This window comes from Ischnura elegans, chromosome X (assembly GCF_921293095.1).
Source record: "Ischnura elegans chromosome X, ioIscEleg1.1, whole genome shotgun sequence".
Lineage (NCBI taxonomy): Eukaryota > Metazoa > Arthropoda > Insecta > Odonata > Coenagrionidae > Ischnura > Ischnura elegans.
In genome coordinates, this window is record NC_060259.1 from 34,861,131 (window position 1) to 34,886,931 (window position 25,801).

General features: G+C 37.8%; 1 protein-coding gene across 1 annotated transcript in view; it reads left to right on the plus strand.

Annotated features, from left to right (window-relative positions):
* The window catches only part of LOC124170844 (RNA exonuclease 1 homolog), a 57,211-nt gene that overhangs the window by 16,650 nt on the left and 14,760 nt on the right, over positions 1-25,801 (plus strand). The window contains exons 3-9 of the mRNA XM_046549841.1: positions 2,045-2,160; positions 9,840-9,974; positions 12,476-12,689; positions 24,269-24,420; positions 24,673-24,807; positions 24,884-24,998; positions 25,139-25,258. Of these exons, the coding sequence (XP_046405797.1) occupies positions 2,045-2,160; positions 9,840-9,974; positions 12,476-12,689; positions 24,269-24,420; positions 24,673-24,807; positions 24,884-24,998; positions 25,139-25,258 (987 nt within the window). The remainder of the gene's footprint in view (positions 1-2,044; positions 2,161-9,839; positions 9,975-12,475; positions 12,690-24,268; positions 24,421-24,672; positions 24,808-24,883; positions 24,999-25,138; positions 25,259-25,801) is intronic.

Here is a 25,801-nt window from a genome sequence, read left to right on the forward strand (position 1 = left end):
CGTACGTGTAATATCACTCTAATCAGAAAAAATACTCTCAAGCACACTTTTTAAAAAGAGAGGCATTCATCTCCCCAGCATCTGAATGCCATTTCCACTTCATTCCACTATTTTTCTTTTCTTCCTGGTCTCTCAAATCTCTTCTTCGTGTATTAAACTAAATTTGAACTAGAACAAAGGCGTAAACGTTTCAGCAATCTCTCTTGTTGACAAGCCTATCCCACTCTCTAGAATAGTATTTATTATCTCCTCAAGGTTCATCTTGACCTTACTTCTACTGCCACTCATTTTCCAAGCAACTCTAACTAAATCAATGAGCACCTTCTAAGCTTTCCATCCAGCTGTTTTTTATAGGATAAAATTTGAAACTGAAAAGTTTTTGAGATGGTGATGAAGTTGCCCTTTGCCGAAAGAGTTGGGCACAGCACATCATTTTGTAAACCCTGCTGGAAGTTCAGTAACAATGTGACTGGTGAACCAATGTGAAGAGCTCTTGGAAGCAATTCACCCTCCTAACCCACTGCTAATGCCTGCCCCCACATTACTTTCTAGGGCCTGTTGTAATGAAAAAATGCATTATCAGTGCCCAATGAGAAGCATTTCAGGCTCTGCAAGATGGTCAATTGTCTATTGTGAGTGCTTGTCTCCATTTGCAACCTTCATGGTTGGTCTCAAAAACATCTTCATTCACTCTTACGCTACACCCTGTGGGGAAGACATAATGTCAATGAAACAATGCTTGCATATGGTCATAGGCACAGGTTTTGAAAAAAAAAATTAGCTGGTATTTGCATCTTAAAAAGCTAAGTGGGCATGTAGATAAGGATAAACAGTTGAGGACCTCAAATATGGGAAAGCTTGGGACCAAAGGGTTTCTGGATTTCTGTTTTTTTTCCTGGATTTCTGGTCTTCTGTACAAATGCTTCTATATTTTGTTAATTAATTAATTAATAAATGTGTTCAGGCTCTTGTGCTCGATATTTGAGATCTCTTCGTGTCCCTATCTAGGTGGTTAGCGTATGTTCATAACATGTGTTAACTTTCTGCTCGTCCCAGAACAAGGCTCGAAGAGTGGTGCCACAAGGTGGCAAGTCGAAACACTACGAAGAGGAATTTTCAAAAATTCCGGATTTTCCTGGTTTCTGGATTTGAAGTCCTCAACTGTACCACTCACTCCACACCCGTCAAAACTTGAGTTCCAAGAATAGAAGAGAATTTATTTCCTTATGCATTCCATGTTACACGAAAGGGATGAGATAATGGGTGCTTTCCAATTGCGTATCTGCGCTGATCTGTTAAAAACTGTTTAGCTCTGAGCGTGTTCCAATCGCAGGTGTGACGTCATCTGCGCTAAAAAGATGGGAACACATCCTGCACCATTGTTCGTCTGCGCTAGTGTGTTTCAATCTGTTGCGATGTGAGCTAATCTGCGCAAGGTGATTGGAAAGCACCCAATAAAGTTGCTGGGAGTTGGCCATCTGGGCAGATTTCACTATACATATGTGAAATTAGTGGAATTAAATTATTTTTCCAAACTTTATTAATTTTTTATTGATGCTTCCAAGTATTTTTTTGAATTGGTTGCTTTAGTATTAGGTATATGTAACGTAAGCCCTGAATAAGGTCTATCAATATGTTTAGTAATATCTATTCCTTTTTAAGATCATTTTGAACTTGTTCATCACTTCTGCATGACTTTTCAAGCCTGTAAAGATGTTGTTGTTATTTCCTCCTTTTAGTTGAGGATCTGTGCAGAAAAGTTTTCTGTATTTGAGATTATTCTGAATAATGTTGCAAGCATTTGGTTATTGAAAAAAATTAGTCTACATATTTGAGTTACTGGCATAGTGCTTTAAAGCAATTTTGTTTTGTATTTGTTTTTTTTCCATAATTTATCAAAATGATATTCTGTGAAGGAAATTGCCATCAGGCAGAACAAAACATGTTTTTCCACCAAGCAAAGCCTTAAAGTGTGGCATAACATGTTTTATGCTCCAGACAGTGGGATAAACATGATTTAATTGCTGATGGTCTTCTTTTGCAGACTGTTTGTCCATGGAAGATTCTGATACTGATGAAGACACTAGGAATGAGGAGTGCCTGAGGATATTCAATTCATACAAACCGGAAGGCGGTCAGGATAATGAAGAGACACATAAAGTATAGTAATCTGTTTCCTATATAGCTATTCATAGTCAAGGAATAGTTAATAATTATCTTAATTGAACTAAGTGTGGTACTGTTACTATCTCTTTAATATTCATCTAAAAATGAATTTGGAATTCAATTTGAATACATGTTGCTGAAAATGGTGTGAACAAATATTAAGAAACTAGCTGTCCTGGCATACTTCATACCTCCTAATGACCCATTCAGCACATAGAACTCACACATGAGGTCTGATGGAGCTGTCATGAATGTGTAAGACTTCTACAAGAAAATTCTAAATAAATTCTTAATGATTTCTTCATGAGGTCATATGCACTACTAAAAGAATCCTACTCGCAGTATATCCCATTTATCAAAAGATTTTAAAATATTTTACGCATTTAAGTATACCGGGACTAGCCAAGGTAATAACTTTAACGGAGTCATCCACAATGCACAAATTGTGCAAAAAAATCCACTGAGGAAAAATCATTCGCCCATTTCCAAATTTCCGTAGGCAAATGATTTTTCCTCTGTGGATTTTTCGCATACTTTACGCATCCTAAATAAAAGAGCCCACTCGCCGATGGCATTTATTTATTTTATTCTAAAACCATCGAATACAGCTCATAATTAGCCATTTGATGTCGGGGTATTCAAAAAATTTAAGAAGTACACGTACACAAACTACCAAGCCCTGGACAGGGGAAACCAACCCAGGTGGAACTCGAACCCGCGACCCCTTGTTTGGCAGGCGAGGCGCCACTGAGGCCAGCAATAGTATGCAACGTAGTCAATTTAACCCATTAATTAACGCGTTGCGTAAGCGCAACATTATTGAATCGTAATTTTCAGAAAAAACCTTTGCATCAGAATATTTGTTTTCGCTTTACTGTCTTTTTGAAATATCTCTTGTTCTTATTATCCCATTTTCACTAATATTTTCAGTAATATAATTATGTAACTTCATTGCCATTCAAATTTACGTTACATCATTGTAAGCAAAGAAAAATCTGTAGAAAATAGTGAAGTTATCAGCTGACAAGGTAGTAAATACATTATATCAATTGGAAAACAAAGTACGAAGAATGATAAAGTGGTCTTAGTCTCATTGTGGCCCACTCTCCCCCAATGTTTGGTATTCTGCAATGTATTCATATATACATGTAATATGCTTGCCTTTCTCTCGATCCTCTTGGGATACCACAATCCATTCGAGAAAAGTTAGCAGGCGACGTTACTTGAGAGGGTAAATAAGTGTAGGAGAGGGGCAACTTTGGAGGGGTATCTGCCTGTCCTGGGCAGTGAACGATTTTGGATCAGAACTTTCTCAAGTTTTTACAGTTTTTGCCGTCAAATGGTAGGGTTTTCATGCCTTCTAGATGAATGAAAAGAATGGAAATGAGTGGAGAAGAAGGTGCCTCTGGCCTTGGAGGGGAGGCAAAATATTTTCAATGGAGGCAAGTGGATCTTCCAACTGTGTGACCAGGGGATTTTAACTGAATATCCATTCTTTCCTGAGGGGATATGCCTATTGAATTAATACTTTGCAGTGTTGAGTGTGACAGTAGGAATGGCAGCTTCCAGCTACACCGCTGTCTAACAGTACTTCCTCACAATCGATTATCCAGCCCCAAACCAGGTCTGTGCATGGGCCTGAAACTTGATTGCGAGTGAAAAAAAGAATGAGAATGATTTGATTTAAGGGTATTGGAACTGGATTATTTTAATTTTGTGGGTGTCGATATGTCATTTCTGTTTTCTTTTTCAGTGATATTTTAGCCGTTGGTATTTTTAAAAGTGTTCTCGATTTTTTAATTAAAAAGCCTGCCTTTCAAAACTACTTTCATCTGATTAGTTGGCCATATTTTCATGACTGGGAAATATATTGTGTATCTCTAAAGCTCGTGTCTTCATTTGCATTAATGGGGATAGGACATGCTATGCTTATCCCGCGTTGAGTGTCAGCAATCCAATTAATGACAACATAGTTGCAGTGTATGGAAAACGTGCGAACCTCAACAATCGGAAAACTAATTACAAAGGGAAGCGCTCGCCCCTACTTTCCCCCTCCTTATCCGTCGCGGCAAACCTTTGCGAACGGCTCCCGTGTTAGTAAGCGCTGCTACCTCCTTTCTGTGAGAAGAATTAGGTAGGTAGAATTAGGAATTGAATATTACTGTTTTGTAAACTTAGAAACAATTCCAGTAGAAGATCGACTACCTGGTCGATCTAATAACTGTGTTGTGTAAACGCCGGAAGGTTTTCCGAAGCTTTTCAAAACTTCTATGTTTTGAAGTTGCATCGCTGAAAATACGGCTATCTAAGTGGTTTTATTGCCGTCTGATCTGTGGTACATGAGTGACAGTTGTTTATTTTTCTCCTTGATATGAGCTCCGTCATTTATTCATGTGCCCTGATTTTGCAGCGATGAGAATCGGCAGTTTGTTCAAAACACTCTTTCGATCAGGAGTTCGTCATTTGAAAATCCACGATGGAAACATCCAGCGTATTCGCCTTTCAGTAGTTTTTATATCAGATATGTCAATCCCTCCCACAAGTTGATGTTGTCAAAACATTTAAACCTTGCCTGAAACCTTGGATTGAGATGAGCAATTCTATAAGAAGAGTGAAAGGCCACTGATCTGATCATTACGCTCTCGAGTTCGTGGTTGTGCGGACGCCTCCCGCCTCGAAGTCAGCAGCCTGAAGGGCCTCTCTCCGTAGGTAAGTCAGGTGGACTTGTCGAGGATTAAGAAAGATTTAGTGCTTTCCCGGCGAATAGACTGCATGAAGAGTTCTCGGGATCGCCACCGGGTCAGGAACTGCATTACTGCCGACGTTTTGATGACCGACTCGGCCATCGTCCTCAGGGCTGTGACCACCAGAGTGAATGTATATAAGCAGGTCAAAATTTTCACTCGATACTCAATTGCCTTGAGGATGATGGTCGAGTCGGTCATCAAAACGTCGGCAGTAATGCAGCTCCTGACCCAGTGGCGATCGCGAGAACTCATGGATTGACCAAGCATCACTAGTTATGAGGATAAATCACTCTCGCACGAGCGGTATTTTGTATTCCGGAGATATATTTATATGAAACTTAAACACTATCACATTGGAATATCATTTCACGTAGTCGAAGATTAGTTTATGGAGTCAATGCCAAGTAGTTTTTCCATAGTATCTACTCTCGTTCTCCGCACTTATAAGATTAGCTGCGACTAATGATATTAAATTTAAGAGTTAAAAATCACAATCGGTTGCTAATTACGGTACCGTATTCGAAGAGGGATAACCTGCGATAGGAGGATTTGAGAATCACCGATAACTTCATGTTAGTAGTCGTGAAAATGACACGGAATTTACGACGGGTGCACGTTGAAAAATATGCAATGCATTGATGGTCTCGTCGGATTGTAAAATTGTTGTGCAATTTGAAGTAGAAGTAAAGATTTCTTGGGTTTTGCACCGAGTCAGGTCAGGAATGAGACATGGAGGACCTAACCGGGTGCAAAACCCGAGAAATATTTATTTCTATTGTTCACCGGGAAAGAACTAAACATTATATCATGTTGTGCCATTTCCTTTCCATTTACGGGTGGTCTCATGAAGATTACTTTCACGACTTATCCACCTTCGCGATTTACTGACATAGAACTTTTTCAAATGTTTCCATTGTTTTTAATCACGGATAATCAGAAATTCTATTAATATAATTGGGTTTTTCCCCTTACTTGGCTGTTTCTCAACAATGCATCATTTTCGTTGACTCCAACTCGCGTTTCGAAAAAAAAATCTTCTGTCATGCAGTGTTGCCTATTTACAGGTAACTGATTACGGGAATATCGTTAATCTGGTATGCGTCTTGTCCGGATTATCGATATTGTACTGTACTTTCTTTTTTACTATAAATAATTTGTAAACTAAAGATATTTTATTTAAATTTTATCTCATATTTTGTAACTTATCGATTTCCCCCTAAAAACATTGCAGATCCCCTAATTTTACTGGCTACTACCATATTACCTGAAATCTGGCAAAATCCCATATCTGGCATCACCCACGTCCCAATGGTGCTAGCTTTGGTATGCTCAATTGTAGCACATAGTATCCTGAAAAAGGAAAAGCATGCTGCAAAACAGCTTCTGCACATCATATTTAGAGTATATTTGTGTATTGTGAGAGTCAGATTATCACAGGTTAGCAGTCCTAAGATTCATTTGATGCAGCTCTTACCTTTATCCTTTTATCAGCTAATCTTTTCATCTACTTCTTAGTTTGTCTCTTTCACATTTTTCGTCATATTCCATCTGAAATTTACCAATAGAATGTTCATGTGCCTAAAAATAATACTGATTGCATAAATCGATGCTGTTTATGCCAGCAGCTGAGGCTGTTGATTCCCTCTAAGTGAATAGGCACTGTCCGAGTGTTCCATATTTATTTTTATGCGTGATGAGACATTTTTGAATCTTAAGGAATCATCCTCAGGATTCCTAAAATCTGTTTTGAATTGTGAGTTCAAAGAAGAATTCTATGCAACTGTTTTCCCTTGCTCATCATGGTTTTTATGACCTTACATCAAGAGGTTTTCTGATACATTTGCTATTCAAACTTTTAAGTATGAATGGATCAAGTCAAAGCTGTTTTTTTCTAGGATATATCTGTGGGATAGGTGTATCAAAAGCTACATTGACAATGAAAAAAATCGTATTGAAATTATTCCGCCAGTCAGTCTCATTTTAATGTGTATGTATGTAGTGAGGAGATGAACCTCTTCACCATGGATTCAATTGAACGTCAGATCTAAGAGTAACATAAGATTATTTCAAATCTTGGAATTTCGGCACCATCTCTATATCATTTATGTGAAACCATTCAAATGTATGTTAGTAAGATAACAGGGTGAGAACTAAGTTGAATTAGATTATAATTAGTGATGGGTCGGTTCGATTCCTCGATTCTCGGCCAAGAACCGGAATCGAAAACGAGTACTTGCCAAGGCGAAAAATCGATTCCGATTCCAGAGTAGTACTTCAAACAACAAAATAAACGACCGCGTTTCCAACAGTCATTTGAATTTTCGCGCCACGTAATCGTAATAACAAAACACATATCTTCTTGGGATGTGCGAGTACTCGAAAATTCAAGTCGATCGAGTAGTTGGTACTCGACTCGAGCGTTTCGAGTCGCATTACGAATGTCGAGTCGAGTAGTTAAGGTTACAGTGCTTTCGAGGCTAGTAGGTCCAGCAATCTGTCGACAGGAAGCGCTATCATGAAACTCATGTAATAATGCAGTTTTTAAAGCCGATAAGTCATTCTAATGCCTTGGCCTGGTAGTTTCAGCTTGCCGAATACACTATAGTTGTCGACGTGGGCGCCGAATACCTTTACGCCAGCCGCAGCGGCTGATGGTCTTCCTACCCGGCGTACACTAGTCTGAAATCGGAAAAAGCTGGAATAAAGTCCAAAATGACCTTTTTGGGGATAGGGACTTGAAACTCTGCGTAAATACTCATAAATCATTACCAAATATTGCTTTATATGCCATTTCACATAAATACGAACCTTTAGTGAGATACAGAGGCCCAAGCATGACCAATTTTTCAATGCCACGCGAGATATCGTTTTTCCTCAAAAAATCTTTGAATTTATCCAAGTGGTTTTGCGTTGGTGTGAGTTTTATGGAATATAAAACGCAATATTCCTTTGATCTGGCGCTTTGCCTATACTTTCAATGACTTTCGAAGATTTTGGCTCTCATGTGTCGGGTTTTACAACGCAAAATGGCCGACCCGTTTTTCACGTGAAATTTGACATAAAGTAGACATTATCTTTCGTTTACGAAAAATATAACTCGGAAAATTTGAACCACAATATAAAGTAGAGATTTCTAAAGAAAACTAATAAGAAATCTTGAAAAAAAAGTTTGCGACGAAGGAAATAAGAGCGATTTTTCAATCGCGCGTCAAGGCTGAGCTACACGCTGCGGAACTTTAAGGCTCGGTAACAGGCCGATTTTTCAAGTTTTTTAAAACATTAGTCTTGAAAATCGTCATTTAAAGCATAGATAATCGTCTTCATTGACTTAAAACACTAAACTGAGGATGTTAAAAAGGATTATGTATAGATCGACTTGACCATTTAGCGCATTACTCGAGTGAAAATACTAAGGATTGGGTATTTTTTGGAACCATCCCACGCATAAGAAATATGCCTCGGGTATTGAAGTAAAGTGAAGAGATTAAGTCAGCATGCTTAAGAGAGAGAAAAAATAACTATTTCCGTGAGAGGCAACAACCTATACCCTTTTTCCCTTTCCACCTTCGCCGAGGTGAGTCGCGCGGTAGGGGGAGTTTTCACACTACAAGGCTCTTTTAGCCTTTTTTATTACTGCGACCGTCCGATGTGATATTCATTTGTAGCGTTTAGTTTCTTTCTTGAACTTAAAAAAAGCAAGAGATTTTAAGGTTGATTAAATGACGTGAGAAGTATAGCATTTTTTTGGCTCTACAAAACTAAAGTTTAGTTCTATAGTTGTTCGCTTCGACCACGTGAATTCCATGAAGATTCAAGATCCAAAAACTCGTTGATATAATTTTTAATAAAAATTCCAAAGTCTCCAAAATCTTGCAATTTTGGTGGGAAAGTACATGCCCAATAACACACATGTGTAGCATAAGGCAATTTTCTGCAGGCAGTAATACTGTAACATGGAGGCGTCAAAACCTGCTGGCTGAGCATGTAGAATAATTGGTTTTTCTGCTTGAGAATTTGAAAGGGCCAAACATTACATGATTCATATACGTAGTATGTAATCTTTATTACAGCTATGAAAATTTCTGTACTCAGGTATGTTCTGTTTTGAAATTAAGCTATTATATTTTAATTACATAGTGATTATTTGAAAGATGCTTTTGTCAACTGACTCTTTCACAGAGTAATATTTTTTAAAGTGGTTTTCTTGTTGCCTGGAATTAAGCGATATTTTTCTTGGAGCTTATGGCATCAGAATCGATGGAATCGGTATCGGTAGAATCGGAATCGAAATGTCAGAATCGGGATCGGAATCGATAAAATTTTGGAATCGACCCATCACTAATTATAATAATATAAAAGGTGATAATTATCTCAGCAGCCTAGAAGTGAGGACATCATGCATACGTAATCTTAACATATAGGCTGAAACATGTAAAATCGTAATCACCATCTAGTATGTTGTTTTCCCATTCTTTCTCTATTTCAATCTAGTTTTATCTCCTGATAGAGCAAGAATCATTATTAAGTTGATCGAGATAGGATATGTTCTGCAGTTATACCTGAGGCTTATATTGAGACCATTCCTTTGGTGACCCTCGTGTTTTCCCAGAAAATCATTTTTTACTAAGTGCGCTCTCTATTATCTGTATTTTTTACTTTTCCAAGTTTAGCGAATGGATAAAATTTTGACAAACATTTTGTATAGAAACTATTAGGTGCTACATTTTGATATAATTATATATCTCGGATGGAACAATATGATTGGAATTTATGCTCTTTTACTATATTTTCATAATTATTGTTATTTATTACCTTTTCAACTGATTTTATTGATAAAAGCATTGGTGTAAATCAGTGGGCTGCAATATCTTCGGCTGTGAATGTGTTGATTCCTGTCTGATCAATCTTTTTATTAACTTCCTACAGAAAGCCAGATTGGGTGAGAAAGAGTCAGAGACTGCTGAAACTGGACCTTCAGGGAAAAAACGAGTGGCTCACGAAGGCGCTGCACTTTTGAACAAGACCCCAGTTGTGCCAAGGAAGGTGTTTGACCCAGCCCTGGTAGGTTCTATTGGCTTTATCGTAAATATCTGCCAATGATTACTGCTGCTAAATGCTTAATTACTGTGTATGGTATGATAGACCTCTTATTGCTATGAATATAATGGCAAATCTAATACAAAAGTGGATAGTTAGTTGCAGATTGTATCAGCAGCAATTAGTGGATCAGAAATTTTTCATGGGTAAAATCTAACTCTTGGTGGCTGTTCAAGTCATTTTAATTTCTCTTTTTATATTTTTATTGCTGATTGGTCATCAGGACCTTTCATAGTTACCGGACTGGGCATATTTTTTTAGTACTTCAGTGGCAATCAGGTTATGTATTCAGTGAAACCAGTAATTCTGATTATACACAGTTATATTTTGACCTCATGCCAAATAACCTCAGTCTTGAAGAGAATGCGTACCCCAATTTCTTCTATATTTCATCTAGTTTCTCAAGGAATTGTGCATGCCTACAGTCAGATTTAGGTAATCGATTGAGTCAAAATATAGGTATTGCATTACAATGAGTAGTATAGAACGATAAATATATAGAACAATCTATAACAGCATGAGTACTTTCCATTTACAAACCTCCAAATCATGTTCCCGTGTAAGTACTTTTGATGCTTGGTGTAGTAATCATGCACGCTTGTGTAGTATGAGGCATCTGGAATAGTTGGGGCTCAAGAGTCATCGGAGCCTAGCAGCAGTTCATTTAGTCTTTGCTAGGTGGTAATGAAGTAAGCTTTCAAGGCAAACCAAGGTTGTTTTCTTCTTTGCCTAGGGCACCTAGGGAATGATGCTGCTCTATTCTATGTTTATGGCCAAAGTAGCATTAATTAAGAAAATATTCCGACAGGAGTAATAGGAAGTTACGCGAGTTGCAAAAATGGAAGACATGACGTCATGCTAATGATTAGGTTAAGCCTAGTTAGGTTGCAAATTAGGTTGAAATGAGTGATGATCTCCCTATCATGTTTTCTTTACTGCTGGCAGGGAAAGTGCTCAGTTATTGTTCTTCAAATTTCTGAAAAATGTAAGAATTTATTTCTTTAGAAGTATTTATCTCTTTTCAACAATTGAATTAATACTCGATGTCCTACAATGTCATAGAATCTGCTCTAGAAATAGATAGTGTTGCATACTAAATGGAAGATCACCCACAGGATGTATATTGTAGGGCTACTTACAAATTTCTTCATTATATAGACTCAGTGAACAATGATCTATATCCAAATTCTTCATCCAAAGAGACATACAGCATCCGTCTGTCCACACTCTCGCTCTGTTCTATTTGATGTACAGCTTCTTCTAAAATGTGTATTTTTTGCAACAATGTGTCGATAAAGGTTTTTTATGTTCCTAACCCAATCATGATTTCTGTGCATTCCATTTTTGATTCTTGGATTTTGAAATCATACTCTATTGCAAAGTTTTAATATGTCAATCTTTCAGTAAGTGATAAATTATTTACAGCCAAGCTATAATATATAATGAGCTGTAAGTTTTGGATATTTTTTGAAATCTTATAACAAATACTAGTAGAAGAAAACTAATACAAATGTTCAAGCAACATTTTTTCACTAAAAATATTTAAATGCCATTATAGCAGTGCTACTCATGCTATTATGGGACTACTAAGTATGTCTGACAAGGGTATCTTAAATATCTTATAGGTAGAGCGAATAGATAGAGTTGTCAATTGGATGCATTAATTTTATTTGAAGAGCTGTGACTGACAGGTTGTAATTACTCTTTGGTTGCAAAAAGAGTTATTCAAGAATTAACTATCGGATTAGCTGTCTCATGTCTTGGAACGTAGGTTTTCACAGCGAGAGGCATCGTTGCTAACAGCTTTTGGGAGCAGCTGCGTGTTGCGCTTTGTCGTGCGAGCTTTCACGTCCATTATAAGGCGCATCATCAGGCGATGAATGGCACTCATCGCCTTGCACTGGCACACAATGACATTCATCGCCTGATGATGCGCCCTGTAATGGACGTGAAAGCTCTCACGACAAAGCGCAACATGCACCTGCTCCTGAAAGCCGTTAGCAATGATGTCTCATGTCTATCTTATGTATTGGCATCTTTGTGCAATGACCCCAGAGTGATGAACTTCATGCCTTGGTGAACTGATGACGCACCCTGGGAAGAGGGTAGGCAGCTGGATTGTCACCGGCGTGGTGGGTGTAAAAAAATGGCTAATATTTCCCGATGTGGTTTGTAATTTTTCCAGAATTGCAATTGAATTCAATGTGAATCCCCTGCTGAGCTTGAACTTGTGATATTACATAGGGGAAATTTAAAATCTCCTATCTTTTGGTTGCTTTATATTTCATCCTAGTTAAGGGGTCGATTCTGCTGAACTGCTACATTCTGCTTAGAATAGGTGGAATTGATAATTCGGAATCGGTATCATCCCTACCATTAATTTAATTTTTAATTTTTATTTCTCAAGGATTCAATTTTGTATTTTTTACCTTACTGTTTATGTCTAAAATTTATCTTTTCCCCAGGCCATGGTTAAAAGGCTAGCGAAATTGAGACAAGGTCTTCCGGATATTTCCAAATCCAATGTGCCTTCATCTGGTCTTCAAACTTCAAAACCCAAGGAATCTTCTGTAGAGGTTCAATTTTCAAGTTCTGCAGAGCGTCATCCTAAATTGAAAGGTGCAATGCCTAGGGAGCAGTCTTCTGAGGTCCCATTGTTGCAACCAAAATCATTATCAGGTAACATATTTTTATCATTTTGTGATGTTTTGTTGGTGCTATCTTTCTGTTAAGGCTGTATTAGATGCATAGCCTGTGTCAAGGAAATATACTGTTTTTGTCTTTTTATTCCAAGAAAAGGATTTATAGTAGGGAGCTATTTTATCCATCCTCATATTGATCATTGTTTTGGAATATCTGTCTCACAGTTCCTTAGTCAGACCCCTGCTCAATCCATCCCTCTCACATCCCTTCAATGAGTGTGAATTATCAGTGCTTCTCTGTTATTCACACTTAGGATGAGGGGATTATTCTATAGTTATTTACACTTTCTTTGTTTCTCATGTAATATAAATAGTGAAAAATTATTACTGAAGGTGTAATATTTCAAATCCTGCCACGCGAACGGCGGTTAAATAATGAATTGCCTTGAAAAAAAAATTCCTGCAGACTGGGAATCAAACCACAGACCTTTGGCTTTTCGGGCCACTGCGCAGACCACTATGCTATTCAGGTTCCTTAAATTACTTGCAATTGCCATGAGATTTAAGAAACGTGGATAACATTGTGGTCCTAGCAGTTGTCCGGAAAGTCAAAGGTCCATGGTTCGATTCCCAGATTCCAGGGGAATTTTTTCTCATGGCAATTCATATGTATTACTGAAGGAATTAAATTTCTTGGATATGTAAAAAATTTTTACACATATTTGCGTGTTTAAAAATTATGTTGTTCAATATTTTTTAATGATTTTTTATGTGAATGATCAATAAGCAAGCTAATGTGAATTGGTGAAGTGAAAATCTTATCTGAGGAACATGTTGTAGTTGCTCTGTATTGTATTTATTTATAAGCTATCGGCAGGGCTCCTTCATTTTTGCAAAGGTGAATTTTCATGATTTTCTGCGTATTGTTGTTTTTTTTTGCTTTTATAGCAACTTTTTCTCTGATTTGGAAAGGTTTTTTTTGAACATTTTGCTGCATTTTAAATTTCAAACTTCAGATAGCCATTGATTTTACCATTGCCACATTATAAGTTCAAATCGCGGATTAATCAAATGCTTTTTTCTTGATGCTTGCTCTTTATGTCATCGTAAAATTCCCCATTAAATGAGGCGGTTATAGCTATGGGTACGTCACTAATAATGGGTTGTATTTTCTATCTATGAACTACTCCAAGCCAAAAAGAATATTGCAAGAAATGACTCAGCACTCACTCCGAATATTTACGTGACAACTCATTTAGGGAGTAACTCTGCATTTACCGTTAAAGTGCTCTGAGAGCAATTCCCCATGTCCTCTTCTGTTCAAGCAAGATGACATGTATTTTATCAAATTTTCTCAATCTGCGCCCTTTTTCAACCAATATTTAGGTTTTTAATTCATTGTTTAAGGGAGCCCGTCGTTATTCAAAATTTGTGTATACTACATGTGCTACTCTTTTTGGCGGCTTCCTTTACGTGGTCAACTGCTGCTGTCCCAGTGGTACGTTTCAGGCCAATTTCTTGATTTTTTGACTATCTAGAGGTTAGGATATAGGTTTCAAGTGAAAGTGAAAGCACAAATGATGTGTTTTTACAGACTGGAATGCCGAAAATTGTTAACATATTTACTTGTGTTAACAAGTGTGCTAGTGATGGGCCTTATGTGTTTTATAGATAGTAATTTCTGTATTAGGAATTGACTGGATAAGTTATTGTCTTGTCTGCCAGAAACTCACCAGTATCCACTTCATTAAAGATAAAACATGTACAAAGTAAATATCACTAGAAAGTGTGTGTCAGCTGCTGTGACTATGTATGATGCTTCTGATGTGTCTCCATTTATAATGTAATAAGGAAGCTTTAGAATGAAACCCTGTGATGTGTTGGTTTGCTCCATTATAATGTAAGGTGATGCTTTTATTGCACATGTATTAAATTAGTAATTATTTAATAGTATTAATTTTGTATGCAACTGAGTAATTTTATCTTAGAGGGTAAAAGTCCGGCCCCATATTGGCAAAGTTTGAGAGTGGAACCATTTTGTAGCAAGGTTAAGTATGTCTAAAACTACATCAAGATTACTCAACTTATTCATTCCAAACAATTAGTGATTATTACCTCTATGTATTCTCTGTTAATTCCCACTGCTGTGTTTTCACGTTCTTAGATGATTCTAAAGAAGTACTCATGCTGTGATTCAACCGTGAGATTGTTTGGGTAGGTGAGGCTAGAGCTCACCCCAGACCTAGCCTCAGGCATGTGAATCTCACCCATGCTGGGGTGGCCTGATCATTTCCTTGGCCACCTCACTCTTCAAAAGTTTTAGTTTAGGGTATCGAAAGGCTTTACCCTAGATTTGAACTTGGGCTCCTGAGATAAGCAACCAGGTTCCCTACCCACTAGGCTTTTCTAGGTCCCCAAATACATTGTCAAAAAAATAAGTTATGTCCATTGTTGTCCAAACTGTGGCAACCTATATCTTGCCACTCATCAAATTTGACTATGATGTGGTCTGTCGAATGCCAGCGTTGAAATGACTTACTCAGTTATCGTCTTGAGGGCTTGAAATATTGGTCAGATTCTGCTGATTTATAAATCATCTAGATCAGATTGATTGCCTTTTGGGTGGCGGGTGTCAATTTTACCTCTACCCTCTTACTTTTGCTGGGTATGTTGCACAGGCATTCTCATATTTCAATGGGGAATTTTGGCTGAATCAAAGAATCTCTCTTGTATTGCTTGTCATCAGTAACTGTGGAATGGAATGAATCTTTAGCAGTAGTCAATAAGTTGCTTTACTCATAAAATATGGAGGAAATTGCTTTGTGTTCTAAAGAGGAACAATTCAATTTCTTACCTTCCTGAATGTCAGATCCACCCTAACCTTAAGTAGCCATTTTTTAAGCAACTGAAAATTTACCTTATTGGCGCGTGTAAGAGCTGCACTCGTGTAAGAGACGCACCCCTATTTTGAGCATCGAAGCTAAAGAGAAAAAATTTTGTGGCATCATTTAAATCCTATTGCGTGGTGTTGCAGATGTATGCCTGGACTTTTGACAGTGATCAAAATTTCCTCTTTCTATTCTAAAGATTTACATGGCATTTTTTCAGCTAAATTTACACGATATGTATGGCGCTCAGAGATATGTAGGTATTCCCTTGTAGTGTTAACCTCATGATGTTTACTGGGGATGGTCGGATTGGATACCTCAGATCCAAATATCCATGGATAGTGCCCTTCACCGTATATTCAGGATCCAAATTCATCGAAGAAATTGAATCTGAATCCGAAATTTTGAATAATTGCTTTCGTGAATGCAACATCCCATAAGAGGGAGTAGAAAGAGTTCCGATCCTCTCTTCGCACACGCCATTGCTCTACAATGCTTGTCCTACTCATGAACCATTTTGTTTAAAAGCTCTCCTAGGAGTATTGCTGTAGAATGGCAGCCATGGAAAATTTTAAGACAAAACACGACAGGTGCATTGCATGAACCTTCCCAAGAGATTGAACAACAATCGGGGGAATCTCAGCGCCGTAGGATAATAACCATGTCGTAGATTTCACGGAACCACACTCGACCCTCCATCAGTCAATACCTCTTCCGTTTTTTTTTCCTTTTCGAGACCCTCACAGACCATAAATCACTTGCCTCAAAGGAATGTATCAAGTTACATGGGCACAATGGAAACTTGTTTCATTCCTACCGCCATATCACCAACTGACCTTTTGCGGTCTACCATGTTCAATTCTCCCAGTTTCTGGAGGCCAAATGCTAGGTGAGTCACCTACTGAGCTCGAAGATATCTCGATAGGTTTTAGCAATTGTATGATTGTATGACACGCACAAGGTTCAAAAAAGAATGAGACCTAACGTGACGTGTATCTGACAGCATTTAAGTTTTTTAAGCTCTAATTTTTAGACCCAAAGATTTATAGTCACAACAAGGCTACTAATATTCAACGTAACCTGTACACGACACGACACAAGAGTATTGAAAAAAAGTGGACTGCATTTTTTATTATGCGGCGGGAGTCCCACACCATCCAAATCACCACTCACCCGAGTGTGGGGCTCCCGTCGATGGCTTCCTCGGGCAGCGTCGGCTTGAGATCCTCCCAACTTGACGACACATTCATAACTGCCATTCACGGCCAACAACCACAAAAACAATACCTTTAAACAATTGAACTCTCGCCCACACGGGTGCCCAACAAACAACAAATCAAGCGAGTGGCAATTAAAGCATAGGACTCGCTGTGGCACGAACATAGCCCAAACAGGGACCATTTTGGAAGAAACAAGCATAGCATGAGCGCATTCAAAAGAGACGAGACGGACTGGAAACTTCAGGCAATGCAAACTGCGTATATCACATTGCTGTGCCTTCGCCTAGATAAGAAGTTTGTGTGTAAGAGGTGCACCCCCATTATCGGCTGCAATTTCTGGTAAAAAAGGTGCGCCTCTTATACACGCTTATACAGTACTTCTATTTTTACCATACTTCCTTATTTGTGCTGTAGTATTGGGTTTGTTAGTGCTTTGCACAATCAATCTGCTTAAGCAAATTTTGGAAATGTATCAGAATAGGAGAATCCATTTTGAAGTACAGAATTAGTTCATATTTTGGCTGTTGAGGCTGGAAGAAGATGATATGTATAAAATAACCACCCATGGATTTCTTCCTCCCTGTAATTCTACATTATCTCTAACTCTCTTCAATTTGTATTCCAGAATGTGAATACTTACATCACTTGGTTTTGTTGATTCCATTTGATTGTCGTTCTCTGAATTCTATCCAGAATTTCATTTTCTATTTTCAATTTTACTCTTCTCTGATGTGGTCTCATCATATTTTTGGATATTGTTATGAATTTTTCAAAGCCTTGTGTTAAACATTGTTGCTTCAGCATATATCTCTTGAGGTTATAGTATATTCAACTCATAAGTTTTGATGAAATATTTTCTCGCTTACAGGCTTGTGTAATTACCTGCTGGCAATTTTTCTGCTAGAATGTCTTCTTTGCCTGTGCTATTCTGCTCTCTTTAAATTCTTGCTTCACCCAACAATGGTGGTCCTCTTGTCAGGTAAACAAAAATTCTTCCATTTACTGTATTCTTTTCTTATCTTGCTATCAACCTGTCTTTCACTCTTGACCATCATCCCATTATTCCTATTGCTCTGTAGGCTACACTTTTTCATTAATTTCCCATGCTATAGCCATCTTGTTTTACTGACAGACACATTAATGACTCAATGTTTTCATGGTATTAGAAGGGGCGCTTTCAAATCAGATTAGATCTTTTTAGCATCCTCTTATGTACCCAAAGGAAATACATCAGTAATGATGAACTATTAATTTGCTTCCATTTCTACGGGTTATGATTTTAATGTGGAGAAGGCTTTTGATATTCTTATTGAATTGTTTTCCACCATTAGGCTTGTTATGGCTAAATTTGATCATTCTCACGCAGTGATTCAACACTGAGGCTGGTTCAGAAAGGTGAGGTTTCTCTTTAGGTTGAGCCTCAGGGATGTGAAATTCACTCATATGCTGCTATAGGCATGTTTAGCAGAACTAGAGAAAAAGATGAATACATATATGTCGGATGATGCATGGCAGGCACGTAGCTAGGAATTAAGGCTGGGGGGGGGGGGGGGGGGGGGAGGGGTTTAGGAGTAACTAATTCAGGAGGTACTATAATACTGGGTATGGAATACAGGAGGTGCGAGTGACCTCCCCCAGAAAATTTTTAAGATAATGGTTCAAAATAGTGAGTTTTATGGCTTTCTGAGAGATATTTTATTAATCCTTACTCTATTATGTAAGTAATATTTATCCCATTTAGTAAAATGGATTAAATTTTCAAATTTATCTGAGTTCTAGGGGAGGGGGGGGGGGTTTACCCCAAAACCCCCCCTTGCTGCACCACTGATGCATGGTGCTCGTAAAGATTTCTTCAGAGTGCATATTATTAAGTCATCTTGTCAATGAATAAGGGTATCAACATTGCAAATCAAGGTTGGTTCCAATGCCAATTATCATCATGATATGAGTGGCTTTCCCAAAAAATATGATCACTTAGACTTAAAAAAATAAATTGCTATTTGCTGTTTGCTGTCAAATTTTCTATACTTTGGGGCTTGAATTCCAACTAAATATTTGGCATGGAAAAATATCATTCTGACAATATTGATACAGTTTGGCAACTTTTCTTATGTATTGCAATGTGCTCTGAGGATGAGGTGGCCAGATGAGGTGCCCTCCATTGTGTTTGCTGCAACCTCCTCTCGTGATGCAACCGGTGCTCTTGGTGCACACCCCTATTGCGGTGCCTACTCCACTAAATGATATACATCCTGCACTGTGCATTCTGTTTATTTCCAATGTTTCCAAAAAGCTGCTGCTCACCTAGTCGAAACTAATTATCAATCTTATCTCACATGAACGGTTTTATAAAGATAATGAAACATCAATTTAACTCGCTATTGTATATTTTCTTTTATGTTTTCTATCAAATTGTATTTATTTGGAATATTAATGGCAATTTGAAAGTATACCTTGACTAGGAAGAATTAAATCATCTGAAGTAAATGCTTATTAAAAATTTAGAACTTAACGGAAAAACTTTTTTTTTTAGTATTTGAGTCACTATCCCTTAAGGTGTTGGAAATAGTTTCTATTGCATTGATTTGCTTTAAATGGGAGAATAATGTGGTGCTCATTCCATACCTACCAGTTGTTCATATCCCTGTTGCCGAGTCCTGTATTTTTAACGTAAGTACTAACACCTAGAAAATGGCTTGAGGAGTTTATTAGCTCATAAAACATACACTATGAGGGATATCTCAGTTCTTAAATGTGCATATTGCCATATTTCTTGCATGGTTAGTACCTCTTTTTTGTGTTACAGTAATACCTTCATACAATGAATTTGTTGGGACTGTAAAAACCATGACTTTGTTTTAGGGGGTTTAGTTGTATGGAGGCAAAGTGTGGGTCGCGTATTTGCAGGGGCACCATAGTGTTACCTGTGCGTAACAATGCAAGTTGAGTAAATTTTCCATCTTGCTTTATTCACCTTAAAAACCTTTCATATAGTGATGATAAACATTTTTGTAATATACCATCAAAAACTGTGGCTATCACCGCGTGATTTTCAGTCTGCGTATTTCTTTGGAATGGAATTTTTGTTTTTCTTGTCCATTCTACTCTACTGCCTCTGCTCTGCTTCATTGCTGACTTTATTTATGGTCTGAAATTAAAGGAATGCCAAAATTGATTCCTTAAGATTACATACTTTTAAAAGGAGTCAATAATTTTCTTGAGTGTTCAGTTGATATTATTTTTAAGGAGCATAATTTAAGTCAATATTGACTGGCAGTTTTATGCAGCTATTTTGCTTGAAAGAACACTCATTTCCCTTTCTACTCACGAAATAAAACGGTTGTTGGCAGGGGTGCAGCTAAGAATTAAGGCTAGGTTTTAGGTGCAACTAGTACTTTCGGGTGTGGGGGTATTGTATACCCACCAGGGTAAGCAGGAGTTGCGGGGGCCCTCCTCCAGAAAATGTTTGAGAATAATGGTTCAAAATGGCGGGTTTTACGGCTTTCTGATGGATATTTGATTAATCCTAACTCTATTCTATAAGTAATACTGATCCAAATAAATAAAATGGATTAAACTTTAAAAAATTTTCTGAGCTCTGGGGGGGGGGGTTTCCCCCAAAAACCTCCACTGCACCACTGGTTGTGGGAATCTCATAGAAATACCAGTGAATACGTATTTATATTTGCGACCAGTATATATGTATTATGTATCGATTAACGACCATGGAAGTTAGGTGGGGCAAGTTAGATAGATCATGAGCAAAAAATGGTTGTTGGCAATGCACTGAGGTCACAGTGGCAAACGCAGTTGATGTTGCCTTCATGGAAGCTGAGCGTGATAGTTGGCACACCTGTTCTTCTGTGCCTAGACGCAGTACCATGTACAAGTACGCTTGGTAATATTTGAATTCAAAAATCCAAATCCTTGTTGCCATTCATCTGGTAATGCAGAATGGAGCAATAGATGGAGCCACGTGGAGCAAAGCTATAGATGGAACTGCACGGAGGGAAGCAATAGATGGAGCTGGGCTGACAAGGAGACATCGCCAAAGTGATGTTTGGGATCTGGATACGGGTGTTATTTTCGGAAACTATATAGGTAAGGCAGAAAAAGTGTTATGGCTTTCTTCCACATAGGCCCGGGTTCTAGAGATGTTGGCATGTAAATACTTCGTGCACTAAGAGTTCCCTTGAGTGATCGCTACTTCTCAACTTTGGCGGTGGCGGCACAGTCTAGGGCGCTAGTCCTGTGACTGCTGTAGTGTGCATCCTGGGTTTGAGTCCCAGTGACGGCAATATTTTTTCTCTCTTCTAGTTTTTGAAATCACTGTTACAACTCATCCCCATTCGTTTTATTTAGTTACGTCACGATTTTTTTATTTTCATATCAATTTATGGATTTTGAATGAAACTCCGAATTTTGCCTTACCACAGGAATTAGAGGACATATATAATTACTTACATGTCAATTTCCGGGTAATGTGCTCATCTTCGCTGGGGTGGTATAGTTTTTATTTGGCAATTTGTATCACCTGTGTCATCTTTGAACAATTCATCGCACATTGCACATTTGTCTGCCCTCACCAGGAATCTAGTGGAAGTGAAAATAATTTTCTGGTGCACATAAAGTTTTGGAACCATTTGCAAGAAAACTCCATACAATTGAGTTGTGAGTTTTTCAGATGTTGAGCACACCACAGTAGCATTTTGATACTCTTGCTCCAGTGTTCTCACAGTGTCCTTCACACAAGGACCAAATTTACTTGCTGGCTCTCTCATGCACAAAAACACTCTTGGTAGTATTTTCCCGGTTGCAGGTATTGCATACTGCACCATGTAGGAGTGGGTGAGTTTTTAGGACTCCCAAATACCATATGCACAGAATTTTTCCCTTTTGAGGCTAACATTCTCTACGAGTCTACTCTATATGAGCACCTAGTTCAATCAGTGATGATGAAATAGCTATTATATTTCATCATTAAATTTTTGTCTGCAATTGAAAAATCTCCGCAGATTTTTAAATATCCCATAGTGAGCAATGCCCTTTTTTTAATTCATAGTAATTTTTCTTTGATTTAAAAATTCCTTTTTTATAGAGGTTACCCACATAGAACTTGCTGTGATCGAAAAAATCAGGGAAATATGCTGATTGACCACCGAGAGTGCCCACTCCTGCGAAGTCCTCATCGGCACCGATTCACACCTCTGCCTCGCATCAGTTAACCGATCGTACATCCATTCATCAATCATTCGCAGTTTTTTGAGGCATGTGCCTCTACTTTCAATGTCTTTTTTCCATTTTTAAGCACTGGTTTTTTTTTACTTCAACGTTTTTTATTCAAAATATCATTTCCGCTAGGCTTTCCCTCCATTAGATTTTCTCCACAGCCCACCCACTTTCTTCCCAACAAATCTCGATCCTTACAACTGAATATCCTTCCACTCACCATGTCTTCCTTATAACCCACCTTTTAGCGTCCTTCAAAGAGTTCCATCCCAACAGCCATCCCTCCACAGCAGACCATTGATAATCCTTGAATGAGGGGCAGAGGCCCAATTTTGTGAAAACGGGTGCGAAATCTAAACAAAGAAGACCTTGAAAGCAGCTTGAGTAGGCTGCTGGAAAGTAGGGTCATTGAACTTGAAGGACCTTGAAGGGTAGGAGGGGAAACTGGCTAGGGTCAGGAACTGAATGTGAGGATAGACAATGGTGTTTATATGATGAGAAGAAAGACTTGAGATCATGAATGTACGAAGAGATTGTGGGAGCAATGGCAGGGGCGAGGATGAGCAAATTACCCGGAAATTCATGTGTAAGTAATTGTATATGACTTCTAATTTGTGTGATAAGGCACAATTCGGAGTTCCATTTAAAATCCACAAGTTAATATGAAAATAAAAAAATTGCGAAGTAACTAATTCAAACAAATGGGGATGAGTTTTAACAATGATTCCAAAAAGTAGAAGAGAGAAAAAATGTTGCTGTCACCAGGACTTGAACCCGTGGCGCACACTATAGCAGTCACTGGACTAGCACCCTAGACCACACCACCACTGCTGTTGTTGAGAGGGGTGATTACTCTAGGGAAGTCATGGTGCACGAAATCTTTACTTGCGAATATCTCTCGAACTTGGGTCTATGTGGAAGAAATCTGTGACACTTTCTACCTTACCTGCATAGTTTCAGAAAGTAAGATCCGCATCCAGATCCCAAACATCACTTTGGCGATGTCTCCTTGTGAGTGGAACAACAGATGGAGCCGCACAGAGTAGAGCTATAGATGGAGCCTTGCAGAGCAAAGCAATAGATGAAACTGTGCAGAGTAGAGCTTTTGCTTCTCATGCATGTTTCTTATTGTGGGTACCATCAGAGTTGAGTATGGCCTTCACTGAGCCAGAGCATCAAGTTTCCTCCTCACCCTCCGCTCGGTAGGTCTCAGATTCTGAACCCTTCAAAGCTCAGAACGAATGGCTAAGACTCGGTACCCTCCACCACAGTTCTACGTTCTGCTTATAATGTAGATATCGATTGAAAAAATTAACTCTAAATGCAAAATACTTTTTTTTTCTCAATAATTTGTTCTAGTGGTCGCTTTCTATGATTTGGGCCCAAGCGCAGACTTTGCTGTGGGGTATTTTTGTAATTGGAAAGGTTCATTACGGGAGGTTTTTTGTCCAACGGACTGGTCCGATGACTCAAAATAGCGAGGTTTCCTTAAAATTTAACTGTTGGAGGGTTCGTTGTGTAGAAGTTTTACTGTATTATGGAATTATTTCGTGGTATATGTGGTCTTGAATTCGGGAGACGTTTATTTTGAAAAATTTTTGCTTTTTGTTCAATGATGTATTTCTTTGTTAGAAGTTACTCAAATGGCACATGCATCGTAACCCTTACTGTTGAAGCTGGGTAGATGTATGCTGATGATATATACATATCAGAAATTTGTTTAAAGCTTTTTAAGTACTTGTTGACAGGTGCTTATATTGAGACTTCATGCGACTTGAAAAGTGTCGATAATTTAAATATACCCATGTGTCAATATTGAGTCTCCTTTTAAAAACTTGCTTGATCATTAAGATCGATTGCCCTTGTGGTAAAACTAAAAACGTATTACATATTATGAAAGGGAACTACAGCTGTCAATAGTAATGAAATGTTTTCTATGTCAGTGTATGAAATGGGGATGGGGTATACTGTATATCCGTGTTCACTTTATACTAATGATGAAAAAGTATGTAATTCTACCTAGGTATAGGGTGGAATTATGGAGTGATTTTCAAGTCTGGTAATTGGGAAAAGGTATGTCACATAATCTGAGTTAATAGCAATGATAGCACAAGTTATTTTCAGCAGTTAAGCAGTTTGTGTAGTGTTTGTCTGTGTAATTATATTTTTTGGTTGCCCCATGTTCTTCTATTAATTATTAGGAAATCTAGAAATTGTGAATGGTATTGATAACTTTGTGGTATTTTTCTAATGTTGACTCTGCTTCTTTTATTCCATAGGAAAGCGAAGAATAGCTCATGTTCCGAATGTTTCCAAATTACTCGATGCCAAAGAAAAAATCATTGCAGGAGTTCAGAATGCCAAGTCAGAGCCTACAAAATCACAGACTGTCCCCAAAGGTGGACAGAGAGTTGCGCATATTCCACCTAAGGTTTGTTGAATAGGTTGCAATGTTGAATGTATATCCTGGATTTTTGTAATTATGTACTTATGTGTTAGTTCACTCACGGCATTTCAAAAATCTGATTTTTGTTGATTGTATATATGATTACTTGTAGCTGGTAATGATGCTATGAACTATAAATGTTATGTGTCAAAAGTTATTATTATTATTATTATTTTTATATCTATTGATATTCTTTTTATGGATCTCTCACTTATTTTTTACAACTTTTTCCTTCAGGAAGTTACATGTCGCCCAATAATATCATCTGTGGATGGTACAAAAATACCAACAAATGTTCGTCAAAAGTATTGTAATTTGATGTTTGATGAACTTCTAAAGAAATTGGAATCGGAAGAGGAGTGTTGCCGACTGGTAGTTATAATTTTTACTTTATTTTCTGACTTTTTAAAGCTTTTAATTGTATTTAATTTAATTTTCAATTTCTTAGGCTCTTGAGGAGGAAGAAAGCTGTTATGGCCGTAGTTCTTCGAGAAATGTATATGTCAACTTAGCTATAATTGCCATTCAGCGGCTGAGGAATTGGGTTGCTCCTCAAGGAAAAGGTAGGTTTTATTATAAGTCCTTAATATTGATGGGTCTTGATTGTTGCACAGTTGATGAGTACATAATTGCATGCAGTAACACTGCTTCATTTTTTCAGGAGTGTCATATTTGTTTCATTGTCCACACTTTTATTTTATAGATGAGTCATCTGGTGGAAGCAAGCTCTCTGTAAGTCATGATAACGTTATAGGAGGAAAAAGTAAAGCTCAAGGACTTTGGAGCATAATGCCACCAAAGAAACTACCTGGCATCATTGATGGTGAGTATTCTTTATCATAATGTTAACAGACCTGCATTTTTGGTGTGTGGGTGTGTCATGTTCGAGGAAATGGGTTTCAAATGTGAGAATAAAGTGCAATGGTAAAAACCGTATGTAATAATTAAAGCTCAATTAACTGCAGTTGCTAGATGAGGCAGAATTTAAACCTCTCCAAGTATGTCTCATTGTGAACTTAATGAAATGTATCATTTAAATCTCTGTGATATGAAGTATGGTTTGATTGTCTCCCTTTCCTTTCAGTTTTTGGTCGTAATTTCAATAGAACCATGGTATAGCAAAAATCAAGGCCACAAAAAGGTAGAAAATTCGTTATTATGAATTTTGCTTTTACCAAGCTTAAATTTTTTCACTGAATTATATGTGATGTTATTTATTGTAACGGAAGTTTCAATCAAGTTGACACAATCAATAATTATTGTTAGTGCATTCTTTTTATTAACTTGTGAATGATTATTACGGAGGCTTCCGCGGTGAGTTGATTGGTGATGGTTTTCCGGGCCCGGAGCTGGAACGCGCCCGAAA